Source organism: Chiloscyllium plagiosum, chromosome 32 (assembly GCF_004010195.1).
Source record: "Chiloscyllium plagiosum isolate BGI_BamShark_2017 chromosome 32, ASM401019v2, whole genome shotgun sequence".
Taxonomy (NCBI): Eukaryota; Metazoa; Chordata; class Chondrichthyes; order Orectolobiformes; family Hemiscylliidae; genus Chiloscyllium; species Chiloscyllium plagiosum.
The window spans coordinates 30,213,154-30,229,866 of record NC_057741.1 but is presented as its reverse complement, the minus strand read 5'-3'; the positions used below and the strand labels follow the sequence as shown (position 1 = coordinate 30,229,866).

Below are 16,713 nucleotides of genomic sequence, written 5' to 3'. Positions count from 1 at the left end.
CTTTAAAACATTCAGGATATTGTCTGAATGTAGATATTTTTGAGCTTATAAAGAGAATGAAAATCCACCAAGGCACAGGACAGCCACCTTATCCATCCTTCCTAAAAAGTTTCCAGTAATGTTGTTTTAACTATGATATTATTTTGCAGTTAATCATTTTAGAACAAAACAATCAGTAACCCTACTTTTAAAAAATTGTTTATTTACAATACTTTGTCTCAGGGTTGCTGTTGAGATTGAAACTGCCCATGAGTGGGAAGCACAATTGGATCTTGCTGTTAATGACTGCTCTCTTCCATCACCAGGCTGCTGCAGAATTCGTTCAGGAGACACTTCAGAGAATCAGTACCTCAACAGATCCTGTTTCTGCAGTGCACAGCACAGACCTTGTCATAGAAGCAATTGTGGAAAATATTAAAGTTAAACAGGAACTTTTTGAAAAACTAGATAAGGTTGCACCAGTGTAAGTATTTGAATTACATTCTACTATGCCAGTAAATAAAGAAAGACTTGCATATTATATATAGTGTCTTTCAGGATCTCAGGACATCCCAAAATGCATTGCAACTAATTAAGTACTTCTTTGAGATGTGGTCATCTTTGTAATGGAGCGCAGTGAATGCTCCACTATTGGAGGTGTTGTCTTTCTGAGAAAACCTTAAACTGAGACCTACCCTGCCCTGGGCAGCTGTAAAATGCCATGTGTAAAGCAGCAGGAGAATTTCCCCCAGTTTCCAGACCAGCATCTGTTCCTTAAGAAAAAATTTCTGGTCATTGTATTATTTGTGGGATCTTGCTCAGTGGAAATTGACAAAAATCTGTCTTTGTGATAGTGCAGCACTCTCTAGGTACTGGCCACTAGTTTCAAGCTGGGTTTTTTTTTCCCTCAAGAAAATAAGCAATACCTGGTAAATTTTGTTTATAAAGTATCTTTTCTCTACGTAGGGGTTTTCAAGACTGGGTGGCATATTTTTTGAAGTGAGAGGGGAAAGATTTAAAAAAGACATGAGGCAATTTTTTTTACACAGAGAGTGGTTCATGTGTGGAATGAACTTCCAGAGAAAGTGGTGAAAGTGTGGGTACAGTTACAATGTTTAAAAGACATTTAAATAACGACACGAACAAGAAATGTTTGGAGGGATACAGGCCAAGCGGAAGCAAGTGGGACTAGTTTAGTTTGGAATTATGGTCAGCATGGACTGGTTGGACCAAAGAGTCTGCTTCTGTGCTGTATGACTCTCTAAGATGCTGATGAATCCCCAGAGGTGGTTGTAAAAAGGATTTTCCTGTATGTCATTTTGATTTGTTAGTGGACTGATGAAAAAAAAGTTTTAGGATGTTTCCCTAGTGTTTCGCAAATATGTCATTTTTGTTATAGAGTAAGGCTATACTGATAATTCTCTGGTCAGAAATTCTTGAGTTTTATAAATGCAGATGCTTCACTGTCAAATTAACATATTGCACTGTATGGACTTACATTTTATTATGTTGAAATTGTGCGCTGTGGAAAGAGGACGTCAAGTGAATCTTGAAGAGCTACTGAAAGTGATTAAACTTGCAGCAATGATTTAAAAACTTAGTTAGAATAGCAACTGAAAATCAGTAAACAGCCTTTTGTTGTTTTGAAGGAGTAATTCAATTTTCTTTGTTATCCTAATAGGGAAACCATCTTTGTTAGTAACACGTCATCATTGCCAATCACAGAAATAGCAAATGCTACAACCAGACAAGACCGGTTTGGTGGGCTCCATTTTTTCAACCCTGTGCCCTTGATGAAGCTAGTTGAGGTTTGTTTTATTTTATGACCAACAAAGAGATTGAAAGGAATTTATTTTAAAAACCTCGGCTAAAATTATATTCAGTATTATCTGTTAAACTTAGCCAAGGAAGTCATTAGTCTGTTTTAATCAAAATATAACAAATAAGTTCTTACTAATGTCACTTGTTCAAGATTACAATATAGAAACAGGCCATTCAGTTTAAGCTGACATTTTTAGGCTCCACATGATCCTCTATCACCCCTTTTCATCTAATGTTAATAGCAAACCTTTCTGTTTCTGTCTCCATTGTGTGCTTATCTAGCATCCCGTATATACTGTTTGCCTCAACTACTTATTACATTAACATGTTTCACAATCTGACCACTCTCTAAGTGAAGAAATTTCTTTTTCATTACCGATGGGTTTTACGAGTAACAAGCTCACATTTATGATCTCTTGTGTGAACTTTCTGCAAGTGGTAGTGCTTTCTGTACAAATACCTCATATCAAACTCCTTCAAAATTTTAAAGGCCCCTTTTAGGTTACATTTCTCTTTTCCAGAGAAAATAGCTCCAAACCTGTTTAGCTTTTCCTATGAGGTATATCCTCTAATTCTATTATCAGCCTTGTGAATCATTTTTGCACTTTCTCTAATGCCTTTTTTATAGAGCAGGAGGCCAAACATGTGCACAGAGTCCAAGTGTTGTCTAACGAATACATCTTCACACCTTTTGTCAATTGGAGTTACTACCCTTGACTTGTTTAGTCTCTGTTTTGTAGTCACCATGTATGGAGTAATAGGTTAACATCATATGTTCAAGAGATCATGGTAGAATGATGATGTAATGTCATATGACTAGAGACATAGAGCACCTTAAGGAGGCACTTTGAAGCTCTTGTTGAATTTTAACTGTGTAGATAGAAGCTCAATATATAAAAGGGTCTAGTTGAAATGAACAGACTTGAGTAGAAAGGCAATTAGGCCCCACGCGCACAAAAATAAGAAGATGAAACACTTTACATTATTTCTCCACCATTATACCCCCTCTGCAGAATATTCTTAATATTTAGTTAATTAAAACTCGGATGGATGAGGAAGGAATCACTGTTGTTTAAGTAACACATTAGATTACATGTTTTGTTCCTCAAAAATATAGGATGTCTTCTCGTGAGGACAATTTTTTTGTTAAAAATTGACTTCAAGGACCGTATCAACTATCCACAACCTCGTTCTCCTTCCTTTCCTTTCAAATTCAAAAACAAATGGTGTGAAATGCAGAACACCTTCAGGTGTAAATTATTTCACAACGAGCATCAGGTCGGTTTAATTTTAAAGCTTTGGCTTGTCCCAGAGATTTGCACTGAACATAAAGCACTAAAGCAAACTATTTGGTCCAACTTGTCCATGCCGATGTTTATATGCCAATGGGAGACACTTCTTACCCTAATGCGATATCCTTCTGTTTCTTCCTCCTTTATGTGTTTCTTTAGCTTTCCCATAAATACACTTATGCTGTTCATCACGGCTTCTCCCTATGTGGTGAATGTCACATTCTGACCACTCACTGAGTTCTTCTGAAATCTTCATTGAATCTATTAATGACAATCTTACGGCACTAATTTTGATTTCCTCAATAAGTAGAACCATGTTCTTTACATTTAAGCTACTAAATGTTCTCAGAATTGGTTAGGTTTCTATCAGGTTATCCCCTTCCCGCTCTTTCCTCAAGACAGGAGCCATAGGCTGTTCGGATCCTTTTACAATGATCACTTGTTCACCATTCTCTTGTTTGTTGCATTATCTTATATGGTTCTTTTATCTATTCCTTCTGTATTGCTTTCTACAGCTGTCTACTATTCTTGAATTCCATGTCTGTTCTAAGCACTTGCCAGAAAGGTGGGGTGCATAATTCCACACTGAATAGAAGACTTAATGAGCCAGACTAGCACTGGTAAATTTAAGTGCCATTGAAGATTAGTTTTTAACCAGTGTTACCTCTGGTATGCTCAGTTTTCTTCATCCTTGTAAATAGTTTCTCATTACATTTGTTTGCGAAATCTTTTTGTATCAATTGATTCTAGAAAATATTAGGGTTAAACAGGGAACTTGTTGATAATGGGTTTTATGTTTTATTAGTTTTTAAAACCTATTTCTTGTAATTGTTGTGAATAGGTGGTTCAGACTCCAAAGACCAGCCAGCAGACATTTGAATCACTCATGAATTTCAGCAAAGCTTTGGGGAAGAAGCCTGTGGCTTGTAAGGTAGATACCGCTCGGTTCTTGCTTCTTTGGCTAGTCTTTTTTTTCTTAACTTTGGATTCTGTCCAGTTAGTGCAGTGGTAAAGAGATTGGTGCTTCCTCTTTGGGTGCCTGACTTCAAAGGCATCTCTGTCTGTTGTAACACGAGCTCCCTTTATATATGGCCTGTAAGTGTTGTATGCAACATCAATTTGAGCAGTTACAATTCAATTCCTAGGCTTATAGGTTCTCAGTGCAAAAATATCCCTAATTTGTCAACCTTGCCTCAAAGGCCACCGTATCACTGGCACCTTTGAACAAAAGAATGTCAAGAATATAAGTGCTTGCAAGTCATGAGGTGTGTCAATATTTTAAGGAAAAATTAAGACATAAACATAGATTCTGAGTTAAAACAGGAAGGGAAATAGTACAATTCTCATTAAATCATAAACATAAGAGAGAACGTTCCACAACAGTTTTGAAAAATATATAATGGAGCAAGTCTAATCCATATCCTTTACTCTGACGTGTCTTGAACTATCCCCACTTCATCACTCTGCCCCCACCATCCCCTTTATGTGCAACTCCCACCCACCCCCAGTCCTGAAGAAGAAGAAATGTCGACTGTTCCACCTCCTGATGCTGCCTGGCTTGCTGTGTTCTTCCAGCCTCCTGCCTGTTTACTCCTGACAGTATCTGCCACCTTTTGCTAATTCACGCCTGTGCTTCCTTGAACCCACACATGGGGCAGGCTTGCAGGCGGGGCAGTGAGGGAGGGGATCCCAAAATGCTGTATAGGATCAGCTCTCAAATGCATTTGCACAGTAAAGGAACTTCCCAGATATTTTCTAATTGTCCTGTTGAGAGATGTTATTACATGCCTCTGGAGCAAGTGAAACCTAAACCCAGGCCACCTGGTTCAGAGGAAGGGACACTTCCACTGCACTGCATGAGCCCACTTCTAGGAGCTTTCCAAGCGTCAACCTAGAATTACAAATCAACTTGATAGTTCCAAAGAGATGAGCAACCATTTAAGATTCCCAATCAGTTTATTGTTGCTGATGAACCTTGGTATTCTATACAGTTTGAATACCCAATTTTCTCTGCCTTATTTAGTTCTGTGGTCCCTAGTGCAAAATGCAAACTGCTCGCTTGCTCATAGAAAAGAAATCTGTACTCCAATAGTTCTTAGATGAGTATTTGGATTTGTGCAATATATAAATTAATCACTATTTCTTTAATTACTGGGTCAAAATTCTGAAGCTCCCTCTCAGTTCTGTGTAGATATTTTTAATAAATCTGTTCAGACATGTTATGATACATAGGAGGAACTGAGCACTACTGATGCCAGAGATCAGAGTCGAGAATGTGTTGCTAAAAAGAGCACAGCAGGTCAAGCAGCATCTAAGGAGCAGGAAAATCAACATTTTGGGCAAAAGCTCTTCCTGATGATGGGCTGGATGTTATGACACGTGTCTGAGACAGGTGGGATTTGAACCTGGAGCTCCTTAATCAGAGGTAAGGCCATTGCCACTTGCCGCAAGATCCCTAAGCAGAAGTGTGTGTATGTACTTGCAGTAGTTTGAAAAGGAGACTCACCACCATCCTCTCAAAGACAATTAGTTGTCGAGGAACAACAAATACTGACTTTGCCATTTATGCTCACATCCCATGAAAGAGTTAAAATAAAGTTAGCCAATTTAATGAGAGCCTTATAAGCATGAAAGCAACTTTTGTATTGGTTGAAGGTTTTATTTAACTTACTGTCTCTCTGTAGGATACCCCTGGATTTATTGTGAACCGTCTACTTGTGCCATACTTGATGGAAGCTGTCCGGCTACATGAGAGAGGTAATTAAATTGAAAGATATTTTAAAAATACACATTTAAAAAATTTTTTGGAAGACTTGTTTCAAATAAAGTGCACCTTTCCAAAATGAAGAAAGCAGTGTCTATTTTTCTCCTGTTGCACTGTATGAATGTTGTATGTTTTAATTTAACACAGGTGAAAAAGTATTTGATATTGTGTACCTATAATCTCTGCCAAAACATACCCCTCTCCCGGCTAGCAGATAGTGAATTTAATAAGGATGTAAACTAGAATTAATTCTTCATACTAGAACCTCATTAGAAGTGTTCAACTGTCTCCCGTTTTATAACTTTCAAATCATTTATGGCAATTTGTACTTTCTGGGTCACCTGAGCCACTGGGAAGATATTCCATTGTCCTCATGCATTCACTTTAGATTGGCAAAACACTTCCCTGGTGATGATGCTAAAGGCAGTAAAATTGTTAGTCCAGTTTTTAAATGTCGTATGAGACTGGATTAATAAAATGTTATAGCAAAGGATTTTTGTCTGCAAGTTTCAATTTCTGGCGCTAGTATGGCTATTGTTTAACTTTCAGTCTTAATAACAACCTTGGTATTATATTTTTTGTTTAGAATACATTTTTGTTTAAAATTTTCCTGATATGTTCTGCACACTTCTGATTCCTTTGCCCTTTGAGCAATCTGTAGTTTGATTTTACCTTGTAAGTTAAAAGCATTGCTGTTGAGTTACTTCTTTACTGTCCCATTCAATGTGTAACAGATCTGTCAATCAAATCATGAGAGCTGTTAATTGAGATTGTTCTTCTCGAGCAGAGCTTCAACTGCAACGTGTACAACCTAGACAGCTGGGGGAAACAGGTGTGAGGTTTGAATTCAGGCTGAGATTATTTGACAAGGCAGGAACAGAAACTGAAAAATAGGAGATGATAAAGGAAAATTTCAGCTTGATCATAAAATTAGTGAGAAACTGAGTGAAGAATGATTGTTAGTTCTTTTACATGCAATGAAAAAATTTGAGATCAACTAAATAAGAAGGTGGGACAATCCTAATTTTACGTGACATGTTAAGATGTCTTATACCCTATGCAGGGAGGTGATGTGTGATAGTATTGTCACAAAAGTAACAATCTAGAACTCAGGCTAGTGTTCTGAGGGGCATGAGTTCAAATCCCATCATGAAATTTGAATTCAATTTTTTAAACACTTAGAATAAAAATTTTGCCTCGTGACAACCATATAACAACTGTTAACTGTTGCAAAAACCCACCTTGTTCACAAGTTTCTTCAACAAATGAAATCCATCCTATATCTGACTCCAGACCCATAGCTGGTTGACTGTTAACTGCCTCGAGACAATTCAGGATGGGCGATAAATGCTCGCCCTAGTCAGCAGTGCCCACATCCCATGTACAAACAAAAGAAAAAGCTGTGCTTGGTAATGACATACCCATTAATTAGCATTGAGTAAATTATGGGACAGAGTAAACAGAAAGAAAACACAAGTTCCCACTTTCAAACAGTATCAAAAAAAATCTGGTTATATTGCATCTGGAATAATAAATTCATTTCTGAGTATCACACCTTAGAAAGGTTGTCTTGGCCTTGGAGGGCTGGAGTGCTGAATCTCCAGAACAATGATCATGCTAAAAGAGTTAACTGTGAGGACAGCCTGTATAGGTTAGGCTTGTAGTTCATTTGATCAAGGTGTATTGTGATTCACCTCTGGGCTGAAGCTAGTCCAGAGGTTGGGTCACTACCACTGGTCCACATGATCCTTAAGAGGCACTCCTTATTATTTCTTGACTGTTAGAAAATGAGTAGAGAAATTTAAGATGATCAAAGTAAAGTGGTAGGGCAGATAGAGAGAAACCATTCCTTTCTTGGGGAATGCTGGGAACAATCGCACACCGATTTAAAACTGGAGCTAGGCTGTTTCAGGGTGTCATTAGGATGTATTACCCACATTGGCTTGTGAAAACCTGGAACTCTCTCTCAGAAAGCTTTTAAGATGAGGCCAATTGAAAATTTCCAAATTGAGATTACTAAATTGTTTTGTAATAGTATTAAGGTAAATGGAGTTAAGATGCAGATCAGCCATGAACTAATTCAGTTATGAGGGAACTTATGCTTGGAGGCAGAAGATATGGGTGAGATCCCAAATGAGTGCCTTGTGTCAGTATTCACCCAGGAGAAGGATATGGGGATAGTCAGATTTGTGTGGAGCTTGCTAATATACTACAGCATTTTGAGATCAAGAAAGAAGTGTTGAGTCTCAAAGAGCCTTAAGATGGACAAGTCTCCAGGGCCCAATGCCATTTACCCAAGGTTATCAAGAGGGGCAAGAGAAGAGATTGCTGGGGCTTTCACCAAGATCTTTGTATCCTCACTAGCCACTGGAGAGGTCCCAGAGGTCTGGCAAATAGCTAATGTTATTCCTCTATTCAAGAAGGGGAAATAGGGATAATCCAGGAAACTATAGACTGGTGAGTTTCATATCGGTGGTTGGGAAGCTTTTAGAGAGAATTCTTAGAGATAGGATTAACATGTATTAATGGCCTAATTAGGGACAGTTAGCACAGCTTTGTGAAGGGCAGGTCAAGTCGTAGCAATTTGATTACATTTTTCAAGAAGGTGACAAAGACGATCAAAGAGGCTAGAGTAGTAGATGTCTACATTGATTTTAGTAATGCTTTTGACAAGGTCCCTTATAGTAGGCTCATCCAAAAGCTTAAGTTGCATAGTGATCCACAGTGACTTGGCTGCGTGGATTCATCATTTGCTTGCCCATAAAAGGCAGAGGGTAGTGGCGGAAGGGTGTTTTTCAGGCTGGAGGTCTGTGACTAGTGTTTGTGATATATATAAATAACTTGGATGATAATGTAGATGGGTGCGTTAGTAAATTTGTAAATTATATAAAGATCAGTGGAGTTGTGGATAGTGTACAAGGTTGTCAAAGGATACAGCGGGATAGAGATCAGTTGCAGGTATGAGTGGAGAAATGGCAGATGGAATGTAACCCATATAAGTATGGGAGGTCAAATGTGAAGGAAAAGTATACAGTTATGGTAGGACCCTGAACAGACAGATGTACAGAAGGATCTTGGGGTTCATTTCTGAAGCTCTCAGAAAGTGGCCATACAAGTATTAGAGTGGTAAAGATGGCATACAGCATGCTTGCCTTTATTGGCCAGGGAATTGCGTACAAGAGTCAAGGTGTCATGTTGCAGCTTCTAAAACTTTGGTTAGGCCACACTTGGAGTATTGCATTCAGTTCTGGTTGCCATATTACAAGAAGGATGTGGCGGCTTTGGGGAGGATGCAGAACATGTTTACCAGGACACTGCCTGGATTAGAGGGTATGAATTATGAGGAGAGGCTCAAAAAACTCGGGTTGTTTTCTCTGGAGTGGTGGAGGCTGAGAGGAGACTTGATAGAAATCTATAAGACTATGAGCTGCATAGATAGAGTTGACTGTCAGAATCTTTTTCCCTGAGTTGAAATGTCTAAAACTAGAGGGGGGTAGGTTCAAAGGAAATGTGAGGGGCAAGTGGGAATGTGCTGCCAGGGGTGTTGGTGGAGGCACATATGATAGGGGCATTTTAGAGACTTTTAGCTAAGCACACACATCTGCAAGGAATGGCAGGTATAGACCAAGGGCAGGCAGAGGGAATTAGTTTAATTTGGCATCATGTTCAGCAGAACATTGTGGGCCGAAGGGCCTGTTCTTGTGCTGTTCCTGTTCTATGTTCTATGGAAGAGGCTCAAGGGACTTTATTCATCTATTCAAATCCTATGAAGAAAAATGGAAACTATTTCAGTAATGTATACAAAGCTATAACAAACTGCATCATTTATTTCCTTGACACTCAGCATGAGTACAACATAAATGCTAATGAGGCATATAATATTTCTTCCAAAAATGTTAGTAGGCCAGATACCTATGAAAGTTACCAGTGATTTATAATATTTTCAGATATGAAATTGATAAATGAAATGTTTAAATAAATAGGTTGCTATCTCAAAAGGTAAGCTGGGAGGTAAAATATCCACAAAGACCAAGGCTTCTCCTGGATTTAATGGAAAAACAAATCTATGTCGCGTTCTATTGATGATCAGCTGCCTTTTGGCTTTGATATTATTCCTGGGTGTTTATGAGATATCAAAAAAATTGGATTGTAATCAGCAGTAACTTCTTGACTGTGGTAGCTTTTTGCCTTGCTGTAGAAAATAATAGTGACAGAGTTTTGACAAAAATGATGATGGTTACAGTTTTCTCTGGGTTGTGCTTTTTTTTATTTTCTGATTGAACACAAATGACCTTATGTCTAAAATATGCAATAAAACAATCTTTGCATTGATGTGCTTTGAGTAGATATCTGATTAGGTTTATATATCGCTTGAAATGTTTTGGATCTTCATTCCCTAAATTAGTAGTTTATTCGGTTTCTTTTACTCTTAAAAGAAACTTTTACTTTTGCTTTTACTTTGTTTCTCAGGTCATGGATCAAAAGAAGACATTGACGTGGCAATGAAGCTGGGTGCAGGATATCCTATGGGTCCCTTTGAGTTATTAGATTATGTTGGACTTGACACCAGCAAGTTTATTATTGATGGTATGCAGAAGGAAAAATATTATTACATATGTAGCCTTTGTCTCTAATTCATATTATTTAGCTGATTTCTTCTTTGTAGTTGAGACTTCCCATGGCTATATTTTATGACTCTAGTCCACATTTGGCCTCTCCCTAATATTAGATATTCCTGAACTGTTCTTATTACAGTAAAAGATATAGTGCTCAGCGAGTGAACAGTAGGTGGAGCTATGGTGAAGCAGAAATCCTCTTAAAATAAGTACTCTGGATCTATAAGAACAGAACACTACATAGACAGGCCATTTGGCCCACCATGTCTGTGCTGACCATGATACCATTCCAAACTAATCCCATTTTCCTGCACATGGTCTGTCTATTTCTATTCTCTGCCTGTTCATATGTCTGTCTAAATGCCTCAAACTTTGCTAATGTATCTGCTTCTACCACCTCCCCTGGCAGTGCATTCCAGACTGTGTGTTACCCTCTGTGTAAAAAATAACTTCCCTTGCATAACTCTTTTAAGCTTTTCTCCTTTCACCTTAAACCTATGACCCCCCCTCTAGTATTTGACATTTTCACCCCCAACTCTCCATCCCATCCATGCCTCTCATCATTTAATATACTTCTATTGGGTTACCCTTCAGCCTCTGACGCTGTAGCGAAAACAATCCAAGTTTGTCCCACCTTTCCTTATGACTAATACCCTCCAATCCAGCAACATTCTGGTAAACTGCTTTTGCATCTTGTCCAAAGCCTCACATCCTTCCTCTGGTAGGGCATCCAGAACTACACACAGTACTCCAAATGGGGCCCAACTGTTCTACTCTTGCACTCATCTGACTTTTTAAACCAGATAATAGGAACATAGGGACACATTTATAGTTGATCCCTTCGATGTTTTGGATAAATTTGGTAGCCTTATTCTTAATGACTAGGTGGAAATGGGTACTGCAGATGCTGGAGATTAGAATCAAGATTAGAGTGGTGCTGAAAAAGCACAGCAGGTCAGGAAGCATCTGAGGAGCAAGAAAATCGACGATTCGGGCAGGACCCCTTCATCAGGAATCCTGATGGAGGGCTTTTGCCCGAAGTGTCGATTTTCCTCTTCCTCTGATGCTTCCTGACATGCCGTGCTTTTCCAGACCACTCTAATCTTGACCCTTAATCTTAATGACGGTTGTGCCATTATTTTGGTAAAATGATCTTTATTTCCATTAATGTTGGTCATGAGATAGTACATTGAACCACTTTTGAGAAAAGGAGGAAAAGGACTGGGCGGCAGGGTTTGTTTATTAAAAGTAGGTGAAAGCTGAATTCCTTGTGAATTAAGTTTCAGGTGCAGCTTACTGCATCTAATAGTGAAGCCTGCATTTGATAATCTCTTAAATAATCTTTATTTTCCAGCTGAGGTCAGTTGGTATAAATTGAAGATTCCATTCAGTCCGGGACATACTTGATGCTAATGGGTTAATCTTGTAATTGCTGCTTTTCAAGACTTCTGTTTTTCTCTGTCCTTTGTGCTGACTCATCATGGGCTTTCGTTCCACTATTTCTGATGTTGGGTGACTCCAGAATGGCTGTTGGGACAATCTGATGATGGTCTCTGTTGCAGTAAATGCATCCTTTCCAGCCTTCTGGTTGTAATACTGTTCATCTGGAGCAGCTGAGCAGCTTGGTGATCTAAAATGAAGGGTTTCCAAGTGCTTGAAACATGGTCATATTTAAAATTTGAAACAATTCTCAGACAGATTCAAAGGGAAAGGAATGTTTTAAACACAAGAATTCTCCCTAGACTTTCCTTTGCTTTTGAAGATTCTTAGTTATGTAAAGCAGTGTAGTGACAAAGCAATGTGCATTGGAAAGGTGGAATATAAGAACAAACTCATAATCTCCGTAAGGTGACTTACTCTCTGTGCCATCAACGATTGGAAATATTTGAAGCTGAGGTCTCATCCATTATATTGAGAGAGCAACCAAAATGCTTCCCAGAAGCAAATGCAACAGGGCATAGAAGAATCAGTGATTTGTGTCAGGAAGAAAGCTGAGAGCATGTACTGGTTGTGCTACATAGATTAGGAGCCTATTAATTCTGACCAGATGTTGAAATCACCACAAATGTCCAAAGATGTGCAGGTTAGGTGAATTGGCCATGCTAAAATTGCCCGTAGTGTGAGGTGCATTAGTCAGGGGTGAATGTAGGGAAATGGGTCTGGATGGATTGCTGTTCAGAGGGTCGGTGTGGACTTGTTGGGCCAAAGGGCCTGTTTCCACACTGTAGGGAATCTAAATGTTAATTTATGTTGTATCTGCCAATTACACATTGCTTCAACTGACAAATGCTGGTAAATATTTGTGCCACATAATTCAATTTGGCTTATTGTTCCTTTTTTGGGGAAGGCAGTATAGCCATGGCTTTATGCAGGTTGACCACTGTGAATGCTAATCAGAATTGAGTCCTGCTGTCACTGGATTGCAGCCATCAATACTCAAATCAAGGAAACCCATGCAAGGTTGTATTTTACATGAACTTGTTATATTTGCTCCTGTAAAGCTATAGGTCATTTTTGTCCATAATACAGATGATGTATGAATCCAAATTGCAGAGGTGCAACAGTTGTGAAATTCTGTCATCAACCCATTAAATCTCTTGATTGTAATTTTAGGCTGCGATTTAATCGTTTAGGGCAGCTCAGACAAAGCAGTGCAACTTTCATGAATTTCTTTATTGTTTTTTCTGTCTTCCCTGAGGCACACCAAAGGGAAGTGTTTTTAAGCATGTCCCGTCACTGATTGTAGACAATTTTCCTCCAACAGGATGGCATGAGATGGATCCAAGCAATCCCTTGTTTAATCCAAGCGCTCTATTAAATAAACTGGTGGATGAAGGAAAGCTGGGTAAAAAGACTGGAGAAGGCTTCTACAAGTATTCCTAGAAGACGAGATGTCTTGCTGGTGCGTTTGTTTTAACACTAAATCATGCAAGCTGCCAGACTGTTGCCTTGGTGCTTAAGACTTCTGCTCTGGCACTTAATTGATATGTACACTGTAATATTAATATGTTTGCCAACTGGATAACGCAGACCCAGCTTGATACAGTGATTGTGATAATATAATCTGTAAAACAAGGTTATTTTTAAAATTAATTGCTTCTCGGCAAAGAAATGCCTTAAAAATTTATTATACGTACAAAGATATTTTTGTTCTTCTTATTGATTCACTTGAGCTTAGTTTCAATTTGTAAAATCTTTTTCACTCGTTAATAAAATGTCACTTGAATTACATAATGCAGTTTCAATTTAAATTGGCATTGTTATGTCTGTTTGCTTTGTGTGTTGCCTAATTCCCAGGATTCATTTAATCCTGAAATGAAATGAAATGACAGATAACCCTCCCACCCCTGCCTTCTTTTATCCACAACCAACCATCTCTTTAAACTTCTCGTCCCTGCCTCTTTGTTCTCAACTCCAACTGAGTTATTTTGGTTTCACTGCTGTGCTGTGTCTGCTTGCTATCATCTCTTCTTCCTCAAACAGACCACACTTTCAGAGTCCTTGAGTCTTTTACTGTCTCCCAAATCAGTATTCACTGACAGTGCCTCAAACAGGATCATTTATCTGATTTGGAAATGTTACGTTATCTTCCAAAATATAAGAAATTGGATGTGAATGTCATAATATTGAATAATCCATTGGACATTTATTCCAGCTAACTATTATGTATTTGCATTACGTTCCTCAAACACGTAAGTATCTGTGCTAATATTAATCTAGTATGTTACAACAGATATGCAAGCTTTCAGTTATCATGCTTCAAATAATCCAAGGTAGGGTTGAATAGGAGACCTTTGCATTGTAAGGTCACATGCTATAATATACTGATGATATCATGAGCATATCTCTTAAAGGAATACTTGACAAACTGATGCAACGCATCTTTCCTACAGCTTTCCATTCGAATCATAGTTCTGGTTCGGCTCAAGATATTGTAAAACTCATCTGAGGTTGCTATTTTGGATGCAAATGGCATTTTTAAGGAAACACTTGAAGGGTGATGCAAAATGGTTCTAATGTAGGAAATCATTTGATTTGTTTGGGGACAGAGTGGTTAGATGAGTGTTCAACAGGAGGTAGAGAGTAAACTGAGTGAGATAAATGTAGGGAGAAGTTTGGTTGCTGTTTTCTGGTAATTACAGCAAAAGGCAAAGCAAGGAAAGTCCAGTGAATTTGTCAGGAATGACTGAAGAAATGCCTGAGATGGCAGCAGGGGAAGAAAGGAATCAAGAGGGCAATATTGGGAGGGAGCAGACTTCAGAGAAAGAGACAGTGAAGAAAATATGGAGTAAACTGAGAGTTAAGCTCAAGGATGGTCGAGAAGCTTGCATTCAAAGTGGCAACCTATCTGCACAAGTAAGTGAATGTAGGATATTGATCTCAACAGAATAGCACAGACAAGGAGAGGTCTTTATATAAACAATGTGTTGTCAGAGTATTTAGAAATACATGATCAAACAGAGTCAGCATGATATCATGAAGGAGAAATCATGCTTGACAAAGTTAGAATTCTTTGAGGAGGCAATGAGCAGGATAGCAATGGGTTTGATATATTTGTATCTTCTGAAGGCCTTTGATAAGGCATGACATACTCATCTACCTAATAAAATATGACGCAATGGTTTTGGAGGTGGTATATCGGCATGGATAGAGAATTGGAAAACTAACAGAAAACAGAAAGTTGGGGTAAGGAGGCTATTTTCATGATGGTAATCTGTAACTATTAACAGATTTCAGTGCTGTGGCCACAGTTAATTATCATATATAATAACTGGGAAGAGGAAAGTGGATGCACAAAACCAACTTTGCAGGTGACACAAAAATAAGTGGAATAGCTGGTAGGTTAAGTGAGTGGGCATAAAATTGGCAGGATGGAATATAAAGTGGGAAAATATGAGGTGATGCACTTTTGCAGGAAGAATAGAGTGAAATTTAACTTTAATTGTAAAAACGACAGCACAGAGGAATTTGGAATCCTTGCACTTAAATTTTGAAAAGATAACATCCAAGTTAAGCAGGTAGTAGGGAAGGCACGAGTAATGTTGGCCTTTATTCAAAAGAAATGGAGTACAAAAATAGGGGAAGACTTGATAAAACTATACCAGGCAAAAATCAGACCACAACTCGAGTACTGCAAGCAGTTTTGGGGCCCCTTGTCTCAGGAAAACGAGACTGTCATTGCAGGAAATCCAGAGAAGGTACCAACCCTGATTCTAAATATAGAGAAACTGCCTTATGAGGAGATGTTGAGTAGATTGAGACTGTAGCCATTGAAATTTAGAAGAAAGAGAGACAATCTTATTGAAACACACAACATTCTTAGCTCATTTGAAGGAAGAATTTCTTCTCTCAGAGGATAGTGAATTTGTGGAATCCTTTACCACAGAATGCAGTAGAGGCTGGGTCATTAAATATATTCAAGGCTGAGATAGCTTTTTAATCTGTAAGAAAATCTAGAGTTATGGGGAAAAGGCAGGGAAGTGGAGTTGAGGATTTTCAGATCAACCATGAATGGCACAGCAGATTCGATGGCTCTATGTTCTATTTCTACGTCTTATGGTCTCGCTGTTTAATGATGATTACTGGATCAGAAGCCACAAGCGGTGTTGGGAGGAGGGGGTGGGTAGAGAAAGTGTACCACAGCCATTTGGACAGATCATTGTCAATTCCCTCCAACATCATCTGACCAATAAACACATCTTTCAAATGGACAATTCTTACCATTACATTCCTAGGTGAGATTTGCATCGCACACAGCACCTGATCTTTTGTTATTTTCTTGGAGAAGGTCAGGAGATGCAACATCCACCATTGATCTCCTTTTACACTATTTCCAGTGGCTGTTTTAACATTTGATTCAATCATGGGATAGGAACATTGCTGGCCACATTAACATTCATTACCCATTCCTAATTAACCAGAGTGCAGGTAAGAGTCAACCACGTTGTTGTGAGGCCGGTATCATATGTAGGGCAGACCAGGTAGGAATGGCAGATTCCCTTCTCCAAAGGGCATTAGCAAACCAGATAGGTTTGCCTGGTTGACATTGGGTTGGTTTTATTTACATTTCTAGAGTTTTTTAAAATTCATTTTTATCTAACATGGTGTGATTTGAACCCATGCCCTGGAATATTTGCTGAAGATTTTGGATCGCTAGCCCAGTGACATTGCCACCACCTCCCAGTTGCAATCGCCACAGTTCCTGGCTGAACCAAAGTTTACATCTTCTTCAAGCAACCTA

General features: G+C 38.6%; 1 protein-coding gene across 1 annotated transcript; it reads left to right on the top strand.

Moving 5' to 3' along the window:
* The first annotated feature begins 233 nt into the window (after positions 1-233).
* hadh (hydroxyacyl-CoA dehydrogenase) lies at positions 234-13,706 on the top strand. Its single transcript, XM_043674331.1, has 6 exons — positions 234-463; positions 1,661-1,787; positions 3,934-4,023; positions 5,777-5,849; positions 10,327-10,443; positions 13,237-13,706. The coding sequence occupies exons 1-6, from the start codon at positions 249-251 to the stop codon at positions 13,353-13,355; spliced, it is 741 nt and encodes a 246-aa protein (XP_043530266.1). The 5' UTR covers positions 234-248; the 3' UTR covers positions 13,356-13,706.
* Positions 13,707-16,713: the final 3,007 nt, after the last annotated feature.